A 17,717-nucleotide genomic window follows, 5' to 3' on the forward strand; every position below is an offset into this window, starting at 1 on the left:
CAAGAGTAAATTTTCTTAGAGATTTCAAATCACTTAAAACATTAATAAAATAATATTCACTCCATGAATTTTATTTCATCTTTGAAAAACTTTATATGTTCGAACAACTTTTACTAGTTCCCAATTCCCATACATAAATTCACCTCCTAGACAACCTTAAATTAAATTTTTGTCTGTTTCCAACACACGTGTCTTTATGTTTCCCTCCCATCACCCTAATTCCACCCTACACATTTTCCTGCGTGTCAATTGCATGTGATTACGTGGACATTATTTTGTACACTCTCTTCTACCATACATCTCCACGTGTCGCTCTCCCAGTCCCCCAATCCCCTTTATAAACTATAATTTATATCCTCATCCAAAAATCTCCATTATCTTCCATTTTTACTCTCTCTGTGCAAATCTAAAGCTCGAGTTGTTTTCAGTGATTGCTTCCAATGGCTACCGAAGGTCAAAAGTTTGCTCCTCAAAAGCAACCAACGCAGCCGGGGAAAGAGTACATCATGGACCCACCTCCTCAGTTCTCAAGCTTTCAATACAAGCCCTCAAATAAGCTTCTCGGCAAGGTATTAAATTTTCATTGATACATGTCTACATTTTTATATGTTTATGATATCGATAGGGTGAATCGGTGTCTATATTTTCATGTGTTCGTGAGTTCGACACCGACATAAGGATGAATCGATATTTTTTAATATCGTAAATAAAAAATCGATAAAATATATAAAAAAAAAGTCAAAATAATATCCAACATAACATCACTAATATGGAAATATTAATAATTTTTAATTTATTTAAAAGATTAAAAATTGTAAAATAATTATGTTAATTGAAAATTTTGTTTTTGCAAGATTGTTAATCTATTTAAAAGTTTAAAATACTTACTTGTTAATTGAATACGATTTTGTTTTTGCAATCACTTGTTAATGGAATATTCGTTACAAATTATTTAAAAATTCTATTTGACATCGATGCCATATTTAAAACCTTGTTTCTCGACAAGGTGGCATTGGTGACAGGTGGCGACTCGGGGATCGGGCGAGCCGTGTGCCACTGCTTCGCACTCGAGGGCGCCACTGTGGCATTCACCTACGTGAAGAAAGAGGAGGAGAAAGATGCTCAAGATATGCTTCAGATGCTGCTGGAGTCTCAGGCCGCCAACGCCAAGCGGCCGATTGCGATTGCCGTCGATCTGGGGTTCGACGATAATTGCAGGAGGAGGGTGGAGGAGGTGGTGGCCGCTTACGGCCGGATTGATATTTTGGTAAACACCGCTGCAGAGCCGCACAAGGCGGAGTCGGTGGAGGAGATTGATGAGCAGAGGCTTGAGAGAGTTTTTAGAACCAACATATTCTCACAGTTCTTCATGGCCAGGTAGCATTTCAAGCTTTAATACTTTAGTCTATAAATTTTCTGCTTTATTTATAGCTTGGTTACTTAATATTTAAAAATAATTATTTACTTTGAACACGTATATTTACATAGCCGCTTCCTACAGAACCTAATAGATTAGATTAATAGAATGGTACACGAATATTAGTTGTGACAATAATAAAAACTCAATAGTATCTCTTGATGTTCAAAAAATATCATAAGACTTAAATATAATATAGACTATAGAATAGTTAAATAAAATAATCTAAAATCCCATAATAAAAATGTACATCATATCTAGCTAGATAGGGAACAAGAAAGAGTAAGACAACTTGTGATTGTAGAAATTAATTTTTTTTAAAATCTAATAATTAGATAAAAACTTTGAAAAATATAGTTTCAGAGTTATAAACTCATTTTATTTTTTACTAAAATTAAAATAATATGAGTAAAAGATGAAATACAAAATTTTATAAATTTTATAATAGGTAAAATAATTGTTATACAAAATTTATAACATATATATTAATTAATCAATTATATTTTAGATTAAATTAGAATTATATTAATTTTTAAAATAGAAATTCAATTTCTAAAATATGTTACTAGAAACCTAATTGGTTAATTTTATTTTAGATTAAATTAGAATTATATTGAAATTCAGTTTCTAAATTATGTTACTAGACACCTAATTGATTAATTTTATTTTAGATTAAATTAGAATTATATTAATTTTTAAAGTTGAAATTTAATTTCTAAAATATGTTACTAAATACTCATCTGAAACCACGGACAGTAAACTTTTCATTGGATCTTTAATAATTTTCAAATTATAATCAGCAAAAGCTAGGTATGTTCATGGGCCCGGCGGCGTCCCCATCCCTCCCACCATTTATCCCCACGAGAAATTCATCCCTTTATTCTTTTTACTTCTAAAATTATTTCTCAACATTTTTTCCAAGGAAATTTATAATTAATTAATTAATTTTCAATAATAAATATTTTATTTACGTGATCTACGTATTTGAGATATAATCTTTTTAGTATCTATCTAAGTATAGAAATAATAAAAAGATTATTTTAGTATATGCATATTTTAAAAAAGTGCGGGGCAGGACGGGCAATGGGTATCGACGGGAACGGGGATGGAGATGCATTTCCCACCCGTCACAGAGAAAAAATATTTTTCCACAGAATTTAAATGGAGATTTTCAGTCTCATTTAGGTGGATCTTCACAGGATGGAATCCCATGGAAAGAATGAACTTCTCTATCAAATCAAATCTGTCGTAGTGAATGATCTATTAGTTTATAACAATATTAGACACCGGTTGTTTTCAAATTTCAAATTACAAAAATGTGTCGTAGTGAATGATCTATTAGTTTATAACAATATTAGACACCGGTTGTTTTCAAATTTTAAATTAAAAAATGTGTCGTAGTGAATGATCTATTAGTTTATAACAATATTAGACACCGATTGTTTTCAAATTTCAAATTACAATCAAACCAGCAATAGAATCTCTTGTTTTGAAATTACAATCAAACGTATCGTAGTAAATGATCCATACGTGACAATACAAAAATTACGCCAGTCCATTGAGATATGGCATGGCTACAAGTGAATATTTGCGACAAGAAATGAATCCTAATTTTAGGATGACTGACCCTTTTAATCCAGTCCATATAATGTCTTTTTCGGGAGCTCGAGGGGGCGGATGCTCCTGTAGGTAGGAGCAACTTCACTTTCGGTGTTCGGCGCCGCTTTCTAAAATGATGAATATGAAGTCACCGAGTTAGTGGCTGACTGGGCTTTTTCCTAGATCAAAGCATATCAGCTCGCCTTCTTGTTATCCAAAAGTCGGTCGAATCGGGCGGGCCCCCGCCCCGGAACGATGATCCATATGTGACAATACAATATTAGGCACGCGCTGAAGCACATGAAGGAAGGCAGCTCGATCATCAACACAACATCGGTAGTCGCCTACAAGGGCAGCCCACAGCTCCTCGACTACACAGCGACAAAAGGCGCGATCGTTGCCTTCACCAGAGGTCTGGCCCTTGAGCTAGTGAGTAGAGGGATACGAGTGAATGGAGTTGCACCAGGTCCGATATGGACGCCATTGATCCCGGCATCGGTCGATGAAGAAGAAGTCAGAAGGTTCGGGTCTCATGTTCCGATGAAACGAGCTGGGCAGCCCGTGGAGGTTGCTCCATCGTATGTGTTCTTGGCCTGCAACCACTGTTCTTCCTACTTCACTGGTCAAATCCTCCATCCCAACGGTAAGTTTCCATGCAAACCAACAAAACATAAATTTTTTAACTTTATTTTACTCCATAAATTTTTATATTTATATATTTTTTTAATTTAATCTAGATTATTTAAATAGTTTTAATATAAGAAATTTTATTCCATAAACTTTTATATTTATATACTTCTTTTTATTTTTTTTAGGTAATATTACTTCTTTTAACTTAGTCTTAGACTATTTAAAAAGTTTTAATTAATATAGTGTTCCTAATGGAATAGGTAACAATGAATAAGCCACTAGCCACGATGAGTATAGTGTATATAATTATTATAAATTATAATAAGATATGTACATAAATATACTTATCATGATTCTAATCAATCATGATAGATTATTTGAATCATGCAATTTTTGGATATCAAACGGACCTCCCCAGAAGGTAATTTTAATGCCTTGATAGCTGGAAGTTCTCCAAAAGTATGAAAAGCTGGAGGACTTTGTTTTCTTATATGTTCTAGAATGATTTCCTATTTTTTTAGTTCAACACGTGGGTGGGACAATCCCACAACCTCTTAGTTAGAGATATATTTTAGTTCAAATGGGGTGGGATTCGAACTCACAACCTCTTGATTAGAGATATATGTCAATTACCGTTAAACTATGCTAGCTTTTGAAAGATTTACATTTTGTTTAACCATGATACATTTTGTTTAACCATGATACATTTTGTTTAACCATGATAGATCACACATATTTACACCGCCATGATAGATCACACATATTTACACCGGTTAATATTGAAATTGGTTTATCATGAGATTACACAACCTATTATTTAATTTTTAATCTCTATTCTAAATTTTTAAGTAGATAATTTCTTTTCTCCTTATCTTTTTTCTTTTTACCAAATTTAGTTAGTATTATGTCACGTGACTCAAATTTTAACATTTTTTTAGTGTAAATTAGAAAATCTTAAAATATAAAGAGATTAAATTGATATTTTTAAATAATAAAAACTAATTTGAAAAAAATACTTTAATATTAGGACTAAATCCCTAATAATAATATTTAGTTTGAAACGTATTTAAAATTATTTTTATGTTATTGAATGATTTTCATACTTATTTTTTTAATTATTATTTAGTGTACGTAGTCTCCTTAATTGGTTTTTGCTTTTATATTATTTGTCCAAGAACTTAAAATGTATTTCTTGGAAAGGTTAAAATAAAACAGAGATTTTAGGCTCTTCTAGGTTTCTTTTAATATATATATATATATACTCGCAAAAATTCATTTGTTGGGATTTTAAAAAACAAAAAGATTTGTTTAATTTTTTTAAAGCAAGTTTAATAAGAAATAAGGTTAAAAAAATAAATTATTAATAAATAGATCTAGTTTTTTTAATCATTTGATGATGCCTTCATTTCTTGAATATGATTTAATTTGTGTGTGAATATGCAGGTGGGACTATTGTGAATGGGTAATTATAATGTGTGTTGAATCTTCTTCCTAGAACGGCAGGCTGGCTGTGTTCTTCAAAAAATTATTTTAAAAAAAATGGTGTTCTTGTTTATAATTCTCTCTTTAGGGGGAAAAAAGTGCTATATATGTGTGCTTGCATCTTTCTCTAATGTGGTGGAACTGTGTCTATATGTGAATCCATCAAATAAAAAATATAGTTGAGTGGCTTCTAAATTTATTCCGGTTTGTTTTGGTAAATTTGAAGAAAGATGTATTTCATACTTTCAATCGAATTCATATAATTTTTTGTTTATGTTTTGGAACAAATTGAAAATGGAAATAATAAAAGAGAAATTTGTTTCTGTGGTTCTTATAATTGTGAGAAAGAATCTTCTGAAAAGAGGAGAAATAAGAAAGAAAGTTAGCGAAAGTTAGTGGTAAAATATTTAGATTTCTTAAAAAAAAGTTGAAAATGAAAAAAAAAATAGAAACGTGACCAAACAGTGTTCACAATAAATTATTTGGGACGTGTGGGTTTTTTGGCATTGTATTTAGGTAGACCATCTCGTTTGTTAAATTTTTTTATGACCTAGGTAGAGATGTAAAAAAGAATTTCTTTTTTACTTTTTTTAAAAAATGATGTGTTGTGCGAGGAGAAGATCGATGCTGGTTGGTTGGATCGAGACAAGAGGAGGAGAGCCGTTAAAGATTAATTTTTTCGTATTTTTCAAAGAATGATGATGACAGTTGGTGTCAAAGATTTTTTTGGTAACATTTTTGTTTTACAATCCTACTTAGTTGTAAAATGCTTAAATTTTTTTGTAACGAGAATTTGTTGTAAAATGCTTAAATTTCTTTGAAATGAGAAATAAGGATTGAGAACCTTACCAAACGTGTGATATGTCGATTTTTCGTTAATTTTTAGTGGCGATTAGATTGGTCAACATATTTTATTTTCACTTTGATTGATACTTTTTTTTAAATGTGTGGTTTTCTTTTAACTTGGTTAGATGTAATTGATGTTATGTTTAGGGACTAGTTTGTCTACACGCAGGGGTACAAATATGTATTAGTATTAATTAACTGTCTACTGTTCACACATTACTTGTACATCTTTATTTTCTTTTTCCATGATTTGTGAGATTTTTCCAGCTCGGCCTATACTTTTATTTTATTTTATTTTTTGTGATTTTCCTATTCAATTAAAAAAATTTTACAAATTTTTTATACAAATATGTCAATTTTTAAAAAAGGAAAAATTATAGAATATATAAGTTGGCGGAACTTTAAACCCGAATTTTAAATTGGATAGTCACTACATACTTTTTGAAATTATATCAATTTATACATTATTTGTCGTTTTTTTGGTCTAATTGTTTTTTCCTATTTTCGAAAAATTGATTGAAAACGGGAACCAGAAAAAAAAAATTGTTTCTAGAGTTGTATACAAAAGTTAAAAAATATTTTTGATAAATTTAATCTGTAATGATTTAGTCCATATATTTTTTAATTTGTAAAAAAATTAGTTCCAAACTTTAATAGATGACAATTTAGTTTTTGTAATTTACAATTTATAACGTTTTAGTCTCTATTTTGAAAAATGTTGTTACTAATTTGAAAATATACAGACTACACCAAAAGTACAGAGATCAAGTTATTTAACTGTTTATTAATTATTGATTATTTATCCTAAGCAGCATGCATTGTAAATTTAAAATTTCGATAAAGATTTGATTGGTAAGCTCCCAATGAATTTTATTATTTCTAAAATTTGTAAACAATTTTGGAAATTTTTCTGAGAAATAGAAAACAAAGTTTCAATTTTTCATATATCCCAAATTTGTTACAATAAAAAAGGACAGGAAAAAAAAACCCTCGAAAACTAAGAACAAGAAGTATAACGTTATCAAATGAGCTCTGGATAAAGATAAATAATATTCTACCGTGACTGCATCTTGTACCAACGGGTACGTAGCTATTAAAATCAAACCAAAGAACATGGAATGAAAGATGTCAGTTGGAAGCTTACTCTTATTATTAAGAAAGAACAACAGAGATACAGAGAGACACCAAATCCATTTAAACACAGCAGACATCAAAGTTTCAGGTTACAGAGATTTTTTTTGATGACTGAAAGAAGAACAAAAACTTGCAGCACTGGCTTTGCAGTAACATTGTTCATTCAGTCATGTTTGGAAGGCCATATTGCAATCTCCGAATAACCATCTTCGGTCGCACAAGCTCGAAACATTCCAGTCGTATTGAAAGGCATGGTGACTTCACCGGAGGCGGATACGGCGACCAGGCCGACATTGCCTCTAGGAACAGTTTCAACAGCATAGGCTGCTGCTTCTTTGAGAGATAGACCCTTGAACTCCATCAGAGCTGCCACATCCCTTGCCACAGTACCGCGTATGATGGCTTCGCCTTTGCCGGTTGCAGAAACTGCACAGAGATTGTTAGCATACGTCCCGGCCCCTATTACCGGAGTGTCGCCGATCCTACCGACCATTTTGTTCACTAATCCCCCGGTTGAAGTTGCAGCAGCTAAATTCCCATGGTTATCAACAGCCACACATCCAACAGTTCCAAGTTGACTGTCACCGTTCGGAATCTCAGTTTCTTCTGCTGGGGCTTGTGGAATTGGTTGTGTATAATCAATCTATAAGGGTTCAGAACAGCTTTTAATATACAGGGAAAAATAAATAATTACCAATTTGGTTCCTATAGTTGGGTTAAACATCACAAATCATCCCTACACCGCTTTTAACCCACCTGAAAACCTACCCGTTTCTCCTATTTCTTACTTAGCTCCGAACTTTAATAATCAGTCAACATAATTAGTCAAATAGAAACACCCGCTCATTAGTCATTACTACGTAAATAGAAAATGTCATGTATGCAATAATAGTAATAAAATTGAAACTTTTAAGACCTCAAGGATCAAATTCAAACTAATTTTGAGGACTAAATTGACACTTTAACCAACAAAAACTACTGGAAACTCCATAATATGACTTTATCTAGCCTATTAGATGTCTAATCTGATGCTTCAGGAAAGGGAAAACAAAAAAAAAAAACAAACCACCAGTTAAAATCCATGTTTGGGTTAAAAGAAAAGCAACAAACCTGCACTCTGTTTGCCTCTTTAGCTTGTTTTAGCCTTTCAATGTTCTCTGGGGTGATAAAGTGGCTTGAATCAGTGGTCTCCACTCCCTTGACAAATTTCAAGAAAATTGACCACATAAGAAATCAGTGCAAATTGAACAGCCACGAAACACTAGCTATCTATTTAGATTGAAATTTCTAACTTGTTCCCTTGCAAAAGCCTCGGCTCCATCAAATCCCAGATATATATGAGGAGTCTTCTCCATTACAAGTCTTGCTAAAGATATGGCATTAACAACAGTGGTCAGCCCAGAAACGGCTCCGCATCTCTTCGTACTATCCATGATGCTTGCTTCCATTTCAACGGTGCCATTGGTTGTTAGGACAGAGCCCCTACCTGCATTGAAATGTGGATTGTTTTCGAGCTCTCGAACCTGTAGGAGGACGAATTCAGACTAACCATCTAACCAAGGAAAGTGTGATGCATAATCATAACATGATTATCAAGTCAAAATAATCTATGAAACAATACTTATACGACGTTAAATAAGGCGGCAACCATTAATTGAGGTAACCAAGCATTGTATACAAAGAAAAGGGTCGCGCTTTGAAGGTTTTTTCAGAGAAAGGAACAATTTCATTGATGATATGAAATTACAAAAGTGTCTCTAAAAGGGATTACATGAAATTACAAAAGTGCTCCTAAAAGGTATTACAGAAAGCTTTTCCAGCTGAACATGAGAGAGGAAAAGTTATAGTTGTGAAAAATGAGAGAACATTTACACCAAGAAATAGCCAAAAAAATAATTGATTCTATAAACCGATCAGAGGAGAGATCTATTAAAAATGCGCTGACTCCACTGGTCACACTTGAAAGTAAAAGTGAACAAACGAAACAGGAGAAGGTTTAACCTATCAAGGCTGTGGATTTGCTAACCCCACATACCACTAAACTAAGCTTTCGTCATGGTGGCCACGGATTGTGTTGGAAAGAATAGTTAGACTTGAAAATAAAGGTCATTGAAACAGGAGGTGTTCTCCCTATTTCAGATAATCTAGATCATTGAATGAGTTAATAATCGGTATGAGACGTTTGATTCATGAGTTAGATTTGTGTAACTTGAAAGTAAGAAGCCAAGTTGTTTAGGATATGGGTTTACATAATATAGCGCCATAGGCTATGGGTTTGCTAATCTTGTGGACTATATAATACAAAAATCCAAATTACGTAGGCCAAAACTTATGGAACTCACATTTTACAACTTCCTGCTATTTTTTGTTTATAGAAAATACCGACCACTCTACAGATGGTCTGAAATTACAACATGGAGTTGTAAAAGTCAAGCCTCGGGCTCAGACAATGAAAGATCACAAAAAACCCTTCAATTTGGGGAATAGTTCAACTAAACAAAAATTGAAAGGTGAAAGATCACAAAAAACCCTTCAATTTGGGGAATAGTTCAACTAAACAAAAATTGAAAGGTGGGTTAAATTTACACCATGTTAGAGCTACACAAAAAGAAAAAAGTTGTGCATATGAGTTTCCTTCATTAAAAGTTCCATGTTTCTTTCCAATCAAAGATTTTATAATGAACTATAGAGATGGCGCGAAAGAATCCTTTTGCCCCTGTTGAAGGGGTTGCATAAGTTACACAACCCAAATTTCTATAACTTATTCCTTCCAACTGCAGATTTCGTAAATCCGAACTCGTTAAACTGTGACCAAACATCCCATAAGATTTTGACATTTGTAATTTCTCTGATTTCCCATCAACAATCCATTTCCACACTAAACAGCCATTAGTGAATGAGCTAAAACAACTTGTTTGTTCAGAAAGGCAACGTCAAAAATAATATAATACCAAACCCCAAACCCCAAAAGCTAGTACTTGCTCACTGCTATGTTTAAAGGGAAATCACAAGCAAATACTAAAATGAACCAAATTGAAAAGTAAATACAATCTCCAGATTTACAGAAAAGAATGACCTTCATCAGCCGAGTTTCAGCAAGTAGAAAAAAGGCAAAACAGGAAATTGAGAAAAGAAAGAACATGGAGGAAAGAAAAAGATTAGAAAGAAAGGAAAAAACTAAAAAAGTTAAAAGCCACATTTGATCCTTATTCATCTAGTCCCTAAACTTTACTATCTAGTCTTGTAGTTTAAAACCAGTACTCATCCGAGCATAGCTTAGTAGATAAGTCATATATTACCATCTCAAAAACCAATAGTTCGATTCTCATCTTGTTAGTACCTGTCAAGAAGAATCTAATAGTTCGATTCTCATCTTGTTAGTACCTGTCAAGAAGAATCTAGTCAATGTGAAATATCGATTTTCAATGTATAACCATTTAGTCCTTGGACATATATTTGGTATCAGTGAGTAAGAAACCTTGATTACACCTTATCTCAAATTTTAAGGCAAGCACAAATTCATTACAAATTTTAAATTAAGCGACTAAATCTTCCTCACAAACCTTAGACAATAGGACTAAATCATTTCATATTAATCTTGAAATTAAAAACAAAACAAAACAAAAAATAGAAAGAAAAAGGAAGTCCATATTGCTCACCACAAGTTCAACAACATCCAACGGAGGTTTGTGGGCTTTGAGAGCTTCAACGCCTACACTGAGGCAGTGGCGGAGGGCTTCCTCGCGCGGGTGGCGGCGGTCCGGCGGCAAGGTGAGTGGGATGTCCCCGGCGCCGCCGTGGAGAGCTATTGCCCACCCCATTTTCCTCCCCCACCCAACGGATTGAACTGCAGATCATTCGCCGGCGAAGGGTTGATGGAGAAGAATGATTACGGTACATTTATTGATGGTTTGAAGAGCGGAGTTGGTGCAACGGTTCCACCATTGACGTGCGCGAGCCGTTTGATCATTGACGAGTGACGTGCAGATTGAGAAGATCGCTGTGTTCGATGTATTGGAAACTGGACAGGATATTATTTTGTTTATCATTGAAATACTACAAAATGTTAGGGATTGGTTTATCAAGGGAATTTATTGTACTAAAAAAAATTTTTAAATTCCTCAACCAATTTAAACATAGTTCTATCTTGCTAAGGTATATATTGATAAATTGAATCTCCAATGTCCAAGAAATGAATAAGAATAAGATTTCTTAAATCATTGAGTTATGTTTATCTTAAACTTTACAAGTTTGGCTTATAATATAATGTTTATAATTAATCTTTGAACTTTAAGAATATATCTAGTTAGATTAAAGATCTTTACTTGATCTTTCAATTTTAGATCTATTATGCCTCTATCATTTATTCATTTAACATTTAAAAATCCTTCCATTTTAGATTTATTATGTCTCTATGTTTAATTCATTTAACATTTACATGACATGTTGACCATGTAATATTTGAGGATTTTTTTTCGTGGTAAGCGGATTTTGGACGTGCTAAACTAACGGCGTGGAACAACATAAACATAGCTTAGTTGTAAATGCAATTACCATTTTCCTCGATGTTTTCGCCGTACTAAAAAAAACTAATAGAGAATATTCATTAGGCACAAAATTAAAAATTTATACATCTAGCATAACAATAGGCCATAAAAAGTGCAAACCCTAAATAGTAACTTTTCAAAAATCAAAGTTTATGGACTAAATATAAATTTTTATTTTTATTTTATCTTCTTACAATATTTTATTTTCATTTTTTTAATATTACAATTCAAACGTGATGAAGATTGATGCCTCCTTTATGACTAATACTGATTTGCTGAAGTTGGTGATTATATATTTGGAGAAAGTTACTGATACTTAATAAATTGAACCTACACCATAGGATTTTTTTTTAATATATATATATTAATGTTGATTATTCATACATTTTTAGGCAAAAGAGGCCATGATTATTTATTTATTTCAAAATATCATCATAATATTGATGGAATGTCTCAACATAATTTTTATAATCTATAACTTAACTATAGATTGGTACAATTAGATTTCATTTACTAATTTAAATATATTTTCATCAACTTCTATGATTTTCCTGATTTCCCAAATTATTAGTTAGTAAACATTTTCTCACCAAGATTTCTAGAAATATCGAGGTCTAACTCTTCAAGTGAAGTTCAAAACGTTAGAAACAAAATACGAGAAAGCAATGAAATATCGTCATCAGGATCTTCATCATCAACAACTATACAGAGGATACATGTGACAATGGAAGATCGAATAACTCATGGAGCAATAAACTTAAAAATTTATTTATTGCTAGAAAAAGGAAAACATGTCAATATGCTTTGAGTAGATGGTAAAGTACCTGCTTTTCACGTGTTCCTGTTCTTTCAACCTGAAAAAAGGACAGCATTTTGTAGACATCAAGGTAGTTTTTTTTTAGCCTCCTTTTGTCTTTCTTAGCAGCTAACCTCTTCTTTTAGAGTGTTGTAAATAGTCTCAACAACATTGAGCAAAAACCCATCTGCACCATGTTTTGCCAGCAAAGATATTGATACAGGAAGACCATTGTACAAGCCTAGAGGGATGTTAACCTGCAGATTTTGTGGAAGAAAAACATCAAAATGGTTGTTTTAACTTTTAAGAGAGAGAGAGAGAAGAAAGGAGGGGGAGAGAGAGAGAGAGCCTGGCAGAATCCAGAGACTCCAGCAATGGAGAGCAAGCTGAAAGCCTTGGAACGAAAATCGTGTAGTTCCGATATGTTGGTGTTTAGTTTTGGAGGGGGGCCTGGGACTGTTGGAATAGCAAGGACCCCAAAATCCTGAAATAAGATGATTCACATTAGCAGCTCGAGATTTGTTTAACATGATGATCCACATTCCACAAAATGTTGATTGAATCTCGATTCTATTATTTATATTCAGAGAGATAATTACAAGTCTAGGGAGAATCAAGGGCATCGAAACTTCTTGAGAAACAAACTCCAATATGCCATAATAGTACAAGAAATAAGTTTCGTGTAATTCATTATTATTGTTAGACGATGGACGCTTTAAGTTGTACAAGTAATTCAAGTTTGACTCCTAAATGACATTGTTTGTCACTGGGCTCTTTTTTCATCAAAATGACGTTTTATGCACAGTAAGAGAAGTTTCATCCAAATGCATACATTTTAAGCTCCAACTATATGGCTTTCAAAATTCAGTAAATTGTGTGTGTGTGAGAGAGCGAGAGAGAGTACTTCAAGAAGAGCAGCGAGAGCTTCCCGCAGTTCGGTTTTAATGGAGCGACTCAAATCAGTATTTTCATCTGTTGTCTTCATGGCATCTGATATTCGTTCTGATATTCCCGGACCAAAATGAGGATTGCAAGTCCTAATCCATTCTTCGTGATTGGTTTTGAATTCATACCTGTGAAGGAGAAGGAAAAAGAGTGGAGCGATCATTCGTTCATTCAACACAAATATATCACAGTCAATCAGCTCAGCAAAATTTTGAGTTACAATTTATGGTGAGATCAGAACCTCTGAAGCAACTGCATCGATCTTGCTAAGGCTGCCAAGGATGGTATGCTATGCTTATGGGCTGCATTTTCTTCAATCATGAAATGCTTCAAACTTGGAACTCTTTCGTCAACATAATTCCCAAGGCTAATTTCCTTTATAAGATGGCCTGCAGTTGAAGGCTCAATATGTAGTATCCAACCCAGTTGGAAAATCATATCAGAAAATATAAATGAACTCAAATATTTTTTCTTCTATATTGCTATCAATCTAGTATGCCATTTAAAAGCTCTGGACCTGAATCCATATTTTGTTGAACGTGCCGAAAAGGCTAGTCTAAGTAATGACAGACATTTTGAAGTAGAAGCTAGATCCTCTGATGAATTCCCTCCAGACCAAATGAGAAGCTTAAATTCAAGAGAACTAAATTCGGCTCATTCATGAACCCAGCGGACAAGTCCTCCAATTCACTTCACATACGCGAGAATGGGTGTACAAGGGAATAAAAAAGATATAATGTAGGAAAGTTAGTTATGAGGGAGAATGATCTAAAAGGGAAAGTGGGTCCTTAGGTAGGAATTTAAAAGGCTTAGGCAGTTATCTTTTTTTTTTTTTTTTTTTTTTGAGAGACCAGCCTTGTGTAACTTTCTCTTAGGATTGTTTGTGCTTCATAGAAAAAGAAGTTTGTCCAATTGCTTAACAGAACCCTTACTAAATATCCATTCATCAAGACCACATCCTGTGCAAATAAACTAACACTGGATGTTGACTTACCACCAAATAACTTCTTTACGGAATTAACAAAAGCTTGTGTCAATCGTTTACTAGGAATGCTCGAGAGCTTGAAACAATCTTCTGCAATGAGCACCTGCGTAGGCCTGATTAGTTCAACCTCCGACTGTTGCAGCAGCAACCGACCCACTCGTTTGAATACAGCCAGATCCCTTGCAAACCATCCTAAAATGATAATTTGGTGTCAAAGAAATGTACATTTTTTCAGTATGGAGGATAGCTAACGAAACATCAATACAAAGCTGATGTTGAAAGAAAGAGTTATAAAATGTTCCGAAAGATAGCATTTTGTTGAGATATGGACTCTATTCAATCTATAAGCAACCAATTCCTCTGCTACCAATCAATTCCATATCAATCATTTAAACGCAAAATCACAAGTAACATGGCCATCACAATGATGTTGTGATTATAACGCCAATAACAGAGTGTTGTGTTTCCACAATTCAAATTCTTTTGAAAAAAAAAATCATAAATGTTTGTTAAAGGACATTTCACTTTTTTAATAAAAAAGAACAACTTTGTATGACAATCACTAGAGGGCGGCCTTAATAAACAAGTTTAGTTTTACAAAGAATATTGAGTAGACAAAGTGACAATAAGATGAGACATCACATATTACCTACTGTATCAAAGCTCTGTGACATAGGTATTACTCCAGAGGTAGAGACTGCCCCATGTGAAGGCCGAAATCCGAGAATTCCACAATAGGATGCAGGCACTCTTATACTACCTCCAGTATCAGTTCCTACAAAACAAGGTACGGTCTTTTACAACATTTTACCAAGTATAAGTCATGGAACCACACAAATTATTCAACGTCTTAGAACTAAGAACTTGCCTAAGGAGAAATCTACAAGCTTTGCACCAACAGCAACAGCAGAGCCACTGGAAGATCCTCCAGGTATCCGGTCTAATGCATATGGGTTTTGGGGTGTGCCATAATGAATGTTTTCCCCATTTATACTGCCAAAATACTATCAAACTAGTCACTCCGCTAATGTAAAGATTCAAAAGCCTACATTGTTGGGATGAATCGTTTGGTGAAAGCTTTCGGTTTAGAAATTAGAAACCAGAACGAATCTAATTGGTTCACATTCATGTTTTTAACCGATATGAAAGCAGAGTTATCTGCTTGAAATTGAAGGAATAAACCTTGCCCACCATATCCAAATTTGCACAGCTTATGCCTTGTTTGTTTGTTATCCATTGTGGCAAAATGAAAGCTGAAAGAAAAAAAAGTAAAGGGAATGTTTTCTAGGTACCTGTAGGCCATTTCATCCATGACAGTCCTGCCAATGCATGTGGCTCCTCCTCTTAGGATGGTCGACACGGTTGGGGCTGTCTGATTGGCAGGTGGATGAGTCCTTGCCCATTCAGGATTTCCAAAGCCAGTTACATATCCATCCATATCAAATCTGTTTGGTTCAGAGTACAATAATAAGTTTGACATTAATTCCCCAATGTCATGGAGAAAAACTGTCACATTTTTATTTTAAGAACCATCCATTTATATAAAAAAGAACCAAGAATCATACTATTGAACTAAACTTTGGCTTGCACACACAAACAGCCGTTGCAATAGAAACCCAACGGTTGATAGCTTGTAAGAACAAAAATATCAATATCTACAGATAATATTGGTGACAAGAGTTTACAGATATGTCGATTAATCACAGAAAAGTGTTGATATATCGTAGCAATTTGAAAATGAAAAACAATAATCTTATGTTTTATAACAATTTTAAACTTCAATTTACTACTTATATTCTCTGTTATAAAATTAAAAAAAAAAAAAAAAAAAAAAAAAGGTGTAGTTCAAATAAGACCTTACAACGGCGGAAAAATTCATGTCTACCCTAGAATTGAATTAGACCTTAAAGTTCTAATTTTCATTAAACTGAACTCAAATAAGTGGTAAAAATAAAATTAACACTTTCAACTAGTTGAGTTTCTTTTTCCTTTTTTAGAACTTGTGATAGATATGGGTGCTTTTGTGGTCGGACGAAACTATTGTGGAAATTTAGTTGCGTTGAATGCTTTTAGCTAGGTTGGGACATTTTATTGTTAAGTTTGAGCACTTTGTCACTTTTTTTTTTTCTTTTGATATCGCGCATCTCGACTAATCTCACAGGACAACCGTCTAACCCTATAATATTTGGTAACGGAAAACTCAAAGGAATTACTAATTCCTCAGGTAGGTGGCCATCATGGATCACTTGCTTTACTTTGTGGCTAGATTCGGGTACTTTATTGGTTGGTTTTGGACTTTTTCATATTTCTTGATCAAATTTTGTATCATTTATTGATTGGTTCAAGGACAATTTATTATGAGGAGATATTAATCTTGTCACTTATTAAAATTCCAAGTTGAATTCAGTGAAATTAAGAACTCACCTAGTACCCAAGTAAAATTGAACCTTACCCTTACAATAATCAATACATTTCATGAATACATATTTTGGAGAGAAACATATATTCAACCTATATGGACTTGATATCATCAAGAATACTTCACAGATATTGCAGATTTCACTACAGTTTGTCACAAATTCTTTCATTTAGACCAAATCAAAAGGAGTAAAAAATCAGAAACTCACATGTCTTTGACGGCGAAAGTGAGGCCAGCTAAGGGAAGTTCATCGGAGGGGGAGCTCGGTTGCAGGAGGAATTTCTCCACGAAAGCTCCATGATCCTGAACGGCCATGGCCAAACCTGAAATGGCCCTCGTTCTTCTCCAAATATAATCAGAATTCGACTCCGCAAAAACTGATGCAATGGTCGGAAATTGCAGAGTGGAAGGGGAAGTTAGGGCAATGTGAGAAGAATAAGGATCAATCGTCAATGCTGCAGAGAGAAGATAAGACTTAAAGAATGGATCAGAGTTGTCAGCGTACCAGTGGTTAACTCTGTACATATTCACGTCGTCTCATAAACTTTTGCCAGGTCCTTTATTTTTCTCGATGATTGAATATACCTGACCCCTTATCTACCTTCCGACTTCTCACTTTATTTCGTTTTGCTTCTCTTGAGTCGTTTGAATGAAGATTCGATAAATACCCACCACCGACTCTTCTAATAGATTTTTCGTGTCATTTTAGTCACTATGATAGGTGAGAAAAAAAGAAATGACTGAATGCTCTTTGGAAAAATATAAAATAATACACCTATCGAGAAAGTTAAAGGTGAGTCTTGTAGGTAGATTTATTGAACCAAAATAAAATCTTATATTGATTCTTGATATAGTGATTTACCGTGGGAAGAGCCGCTTCTTTCTTGCTTGATAGAGTAGTTTTTATTTCACCAACT

The 17,717-nt window shown here is 33.6% G+C and overlaps 3 protein-coding genes across 6 annotated transcripts; 1 reads left to right on the top strand and 2 right to left on the bottom strand.

The window, feature by feature from the left end:
• Positions 1-352: 352 nt before the first annotated feature.
• On the top strand, positions 353-5,711 carry LOC111023012 (NAD(P)-binding Rossmann-fold superfamily protein). The gene is made up of 4 exons (XM_022300354.2): positions 353-569; positions 1,007-1,377; positions 3,301-3,659; positions 5,090-5,711. The coding sequence occupies exons 1-4, from the start codon at positions 441-443 to the stop codon at positions 5,110-5,112; spliced, it is 882 nt and encodes a 293-aa protein (XP_022156046.1). The 5' UTR covers positions 353-440; the 3' UTR covers positions 5,113-5,711.
• A 1,391-nt stretch (positions 5,712-7,102) lies between these two features.
• On the bottom strand, positions 7,103-10,936 carry ASPGA1 (N-terminal nucleophile aminohydrolases (Ntn hydrolases) superfamily protein). Its single transcript, XM_022301025.2, has 4 exons — positions 10,768-10,936; positions 8,401-8,631; positions 8,219-8,305; positions 7,103-7,751 (listed from the first exon to the last, which is right to left on the bottom strand). The coding sequence occupies exons 1-4, from the start codon at positions 10,927-10,929 to the stop codon at positions 7,272-7,274; spliced, it is 960 nt and encodes a 319-aa protein (XP_022156717.1). The 5' UTR covers positions 10,930-10,936; the 3' UTR covers positions 7,103-7,271.
• Positions 10,937-10,991: 55 nt separating this feature from the next.
• Positions 10,992-17,450, bottom strand: AMI1 (amidase 1). Of its 4 annotated transcripts, none has more exons than XR_015791548.1 (10): positions 17,009-17,251; positions 15,674-15,826; positions 15,250-15,374; positions 15,031-15,156; positions 14,391-14,573; positions 13,638-13,785; positions 13,356-13,524; positions 12,801-12,935; positions 12,480-12,708; positions 10,992-11,129 (listed from the first exon to the last, which is right to left on the bottom strand). XR_015791548.1 is itself a non-coding variant. In XM_022301013.2 (10 exons), the coding sequence occupies exons 2-10, from the start codon at positions 17,113-17,115 to the stop codon at positions 12,574-12,576; spliced, it is 1,281 nt and encodes a 426-aa protein (XP_022156705.1). In that variant the 5' UTR covers positions 17,116-17,177; positions 17,306-17,450; the 3' UTR covers positions 12,309-12,573. The 4 variants fall into 4 exon arrangements, 2 of the variants coding, with proteins under 2 accessions (XP_022156705.1, XP_022156710.1); XR_015791549.1 differs by lacking the exon at positions 10,992-11,129 and adding an exon at positions 12,309-12,356; XM_022301013.2 differs by lacking the exon at positions 10,992-11,129 and adding an exon at positions 17,306-17,450 and having other exon boundaries at positions 12,309-12,708; positions 17,009-17,177.
• Positions 17,451-17,717: the final 267 nt, after the last annotated feature.

The sequence above is a fragment of the Momordica charantia genome (genome assembly GCF_013281855.1).
Source record: "Momordica charantia cultivar OHB3-1 chromosome 6 unlocalized genomic scaffold, Mcharantia_2.0 BLBB01000006.1, whole genome shotgun sequence".
Lineage (NCBI taxonomy): Eukaryota > Viridiplantae > Streptophyta > Magnoliopsida > Cucurbitales > Cucurbitaceae > Momordica > Momordica charantia.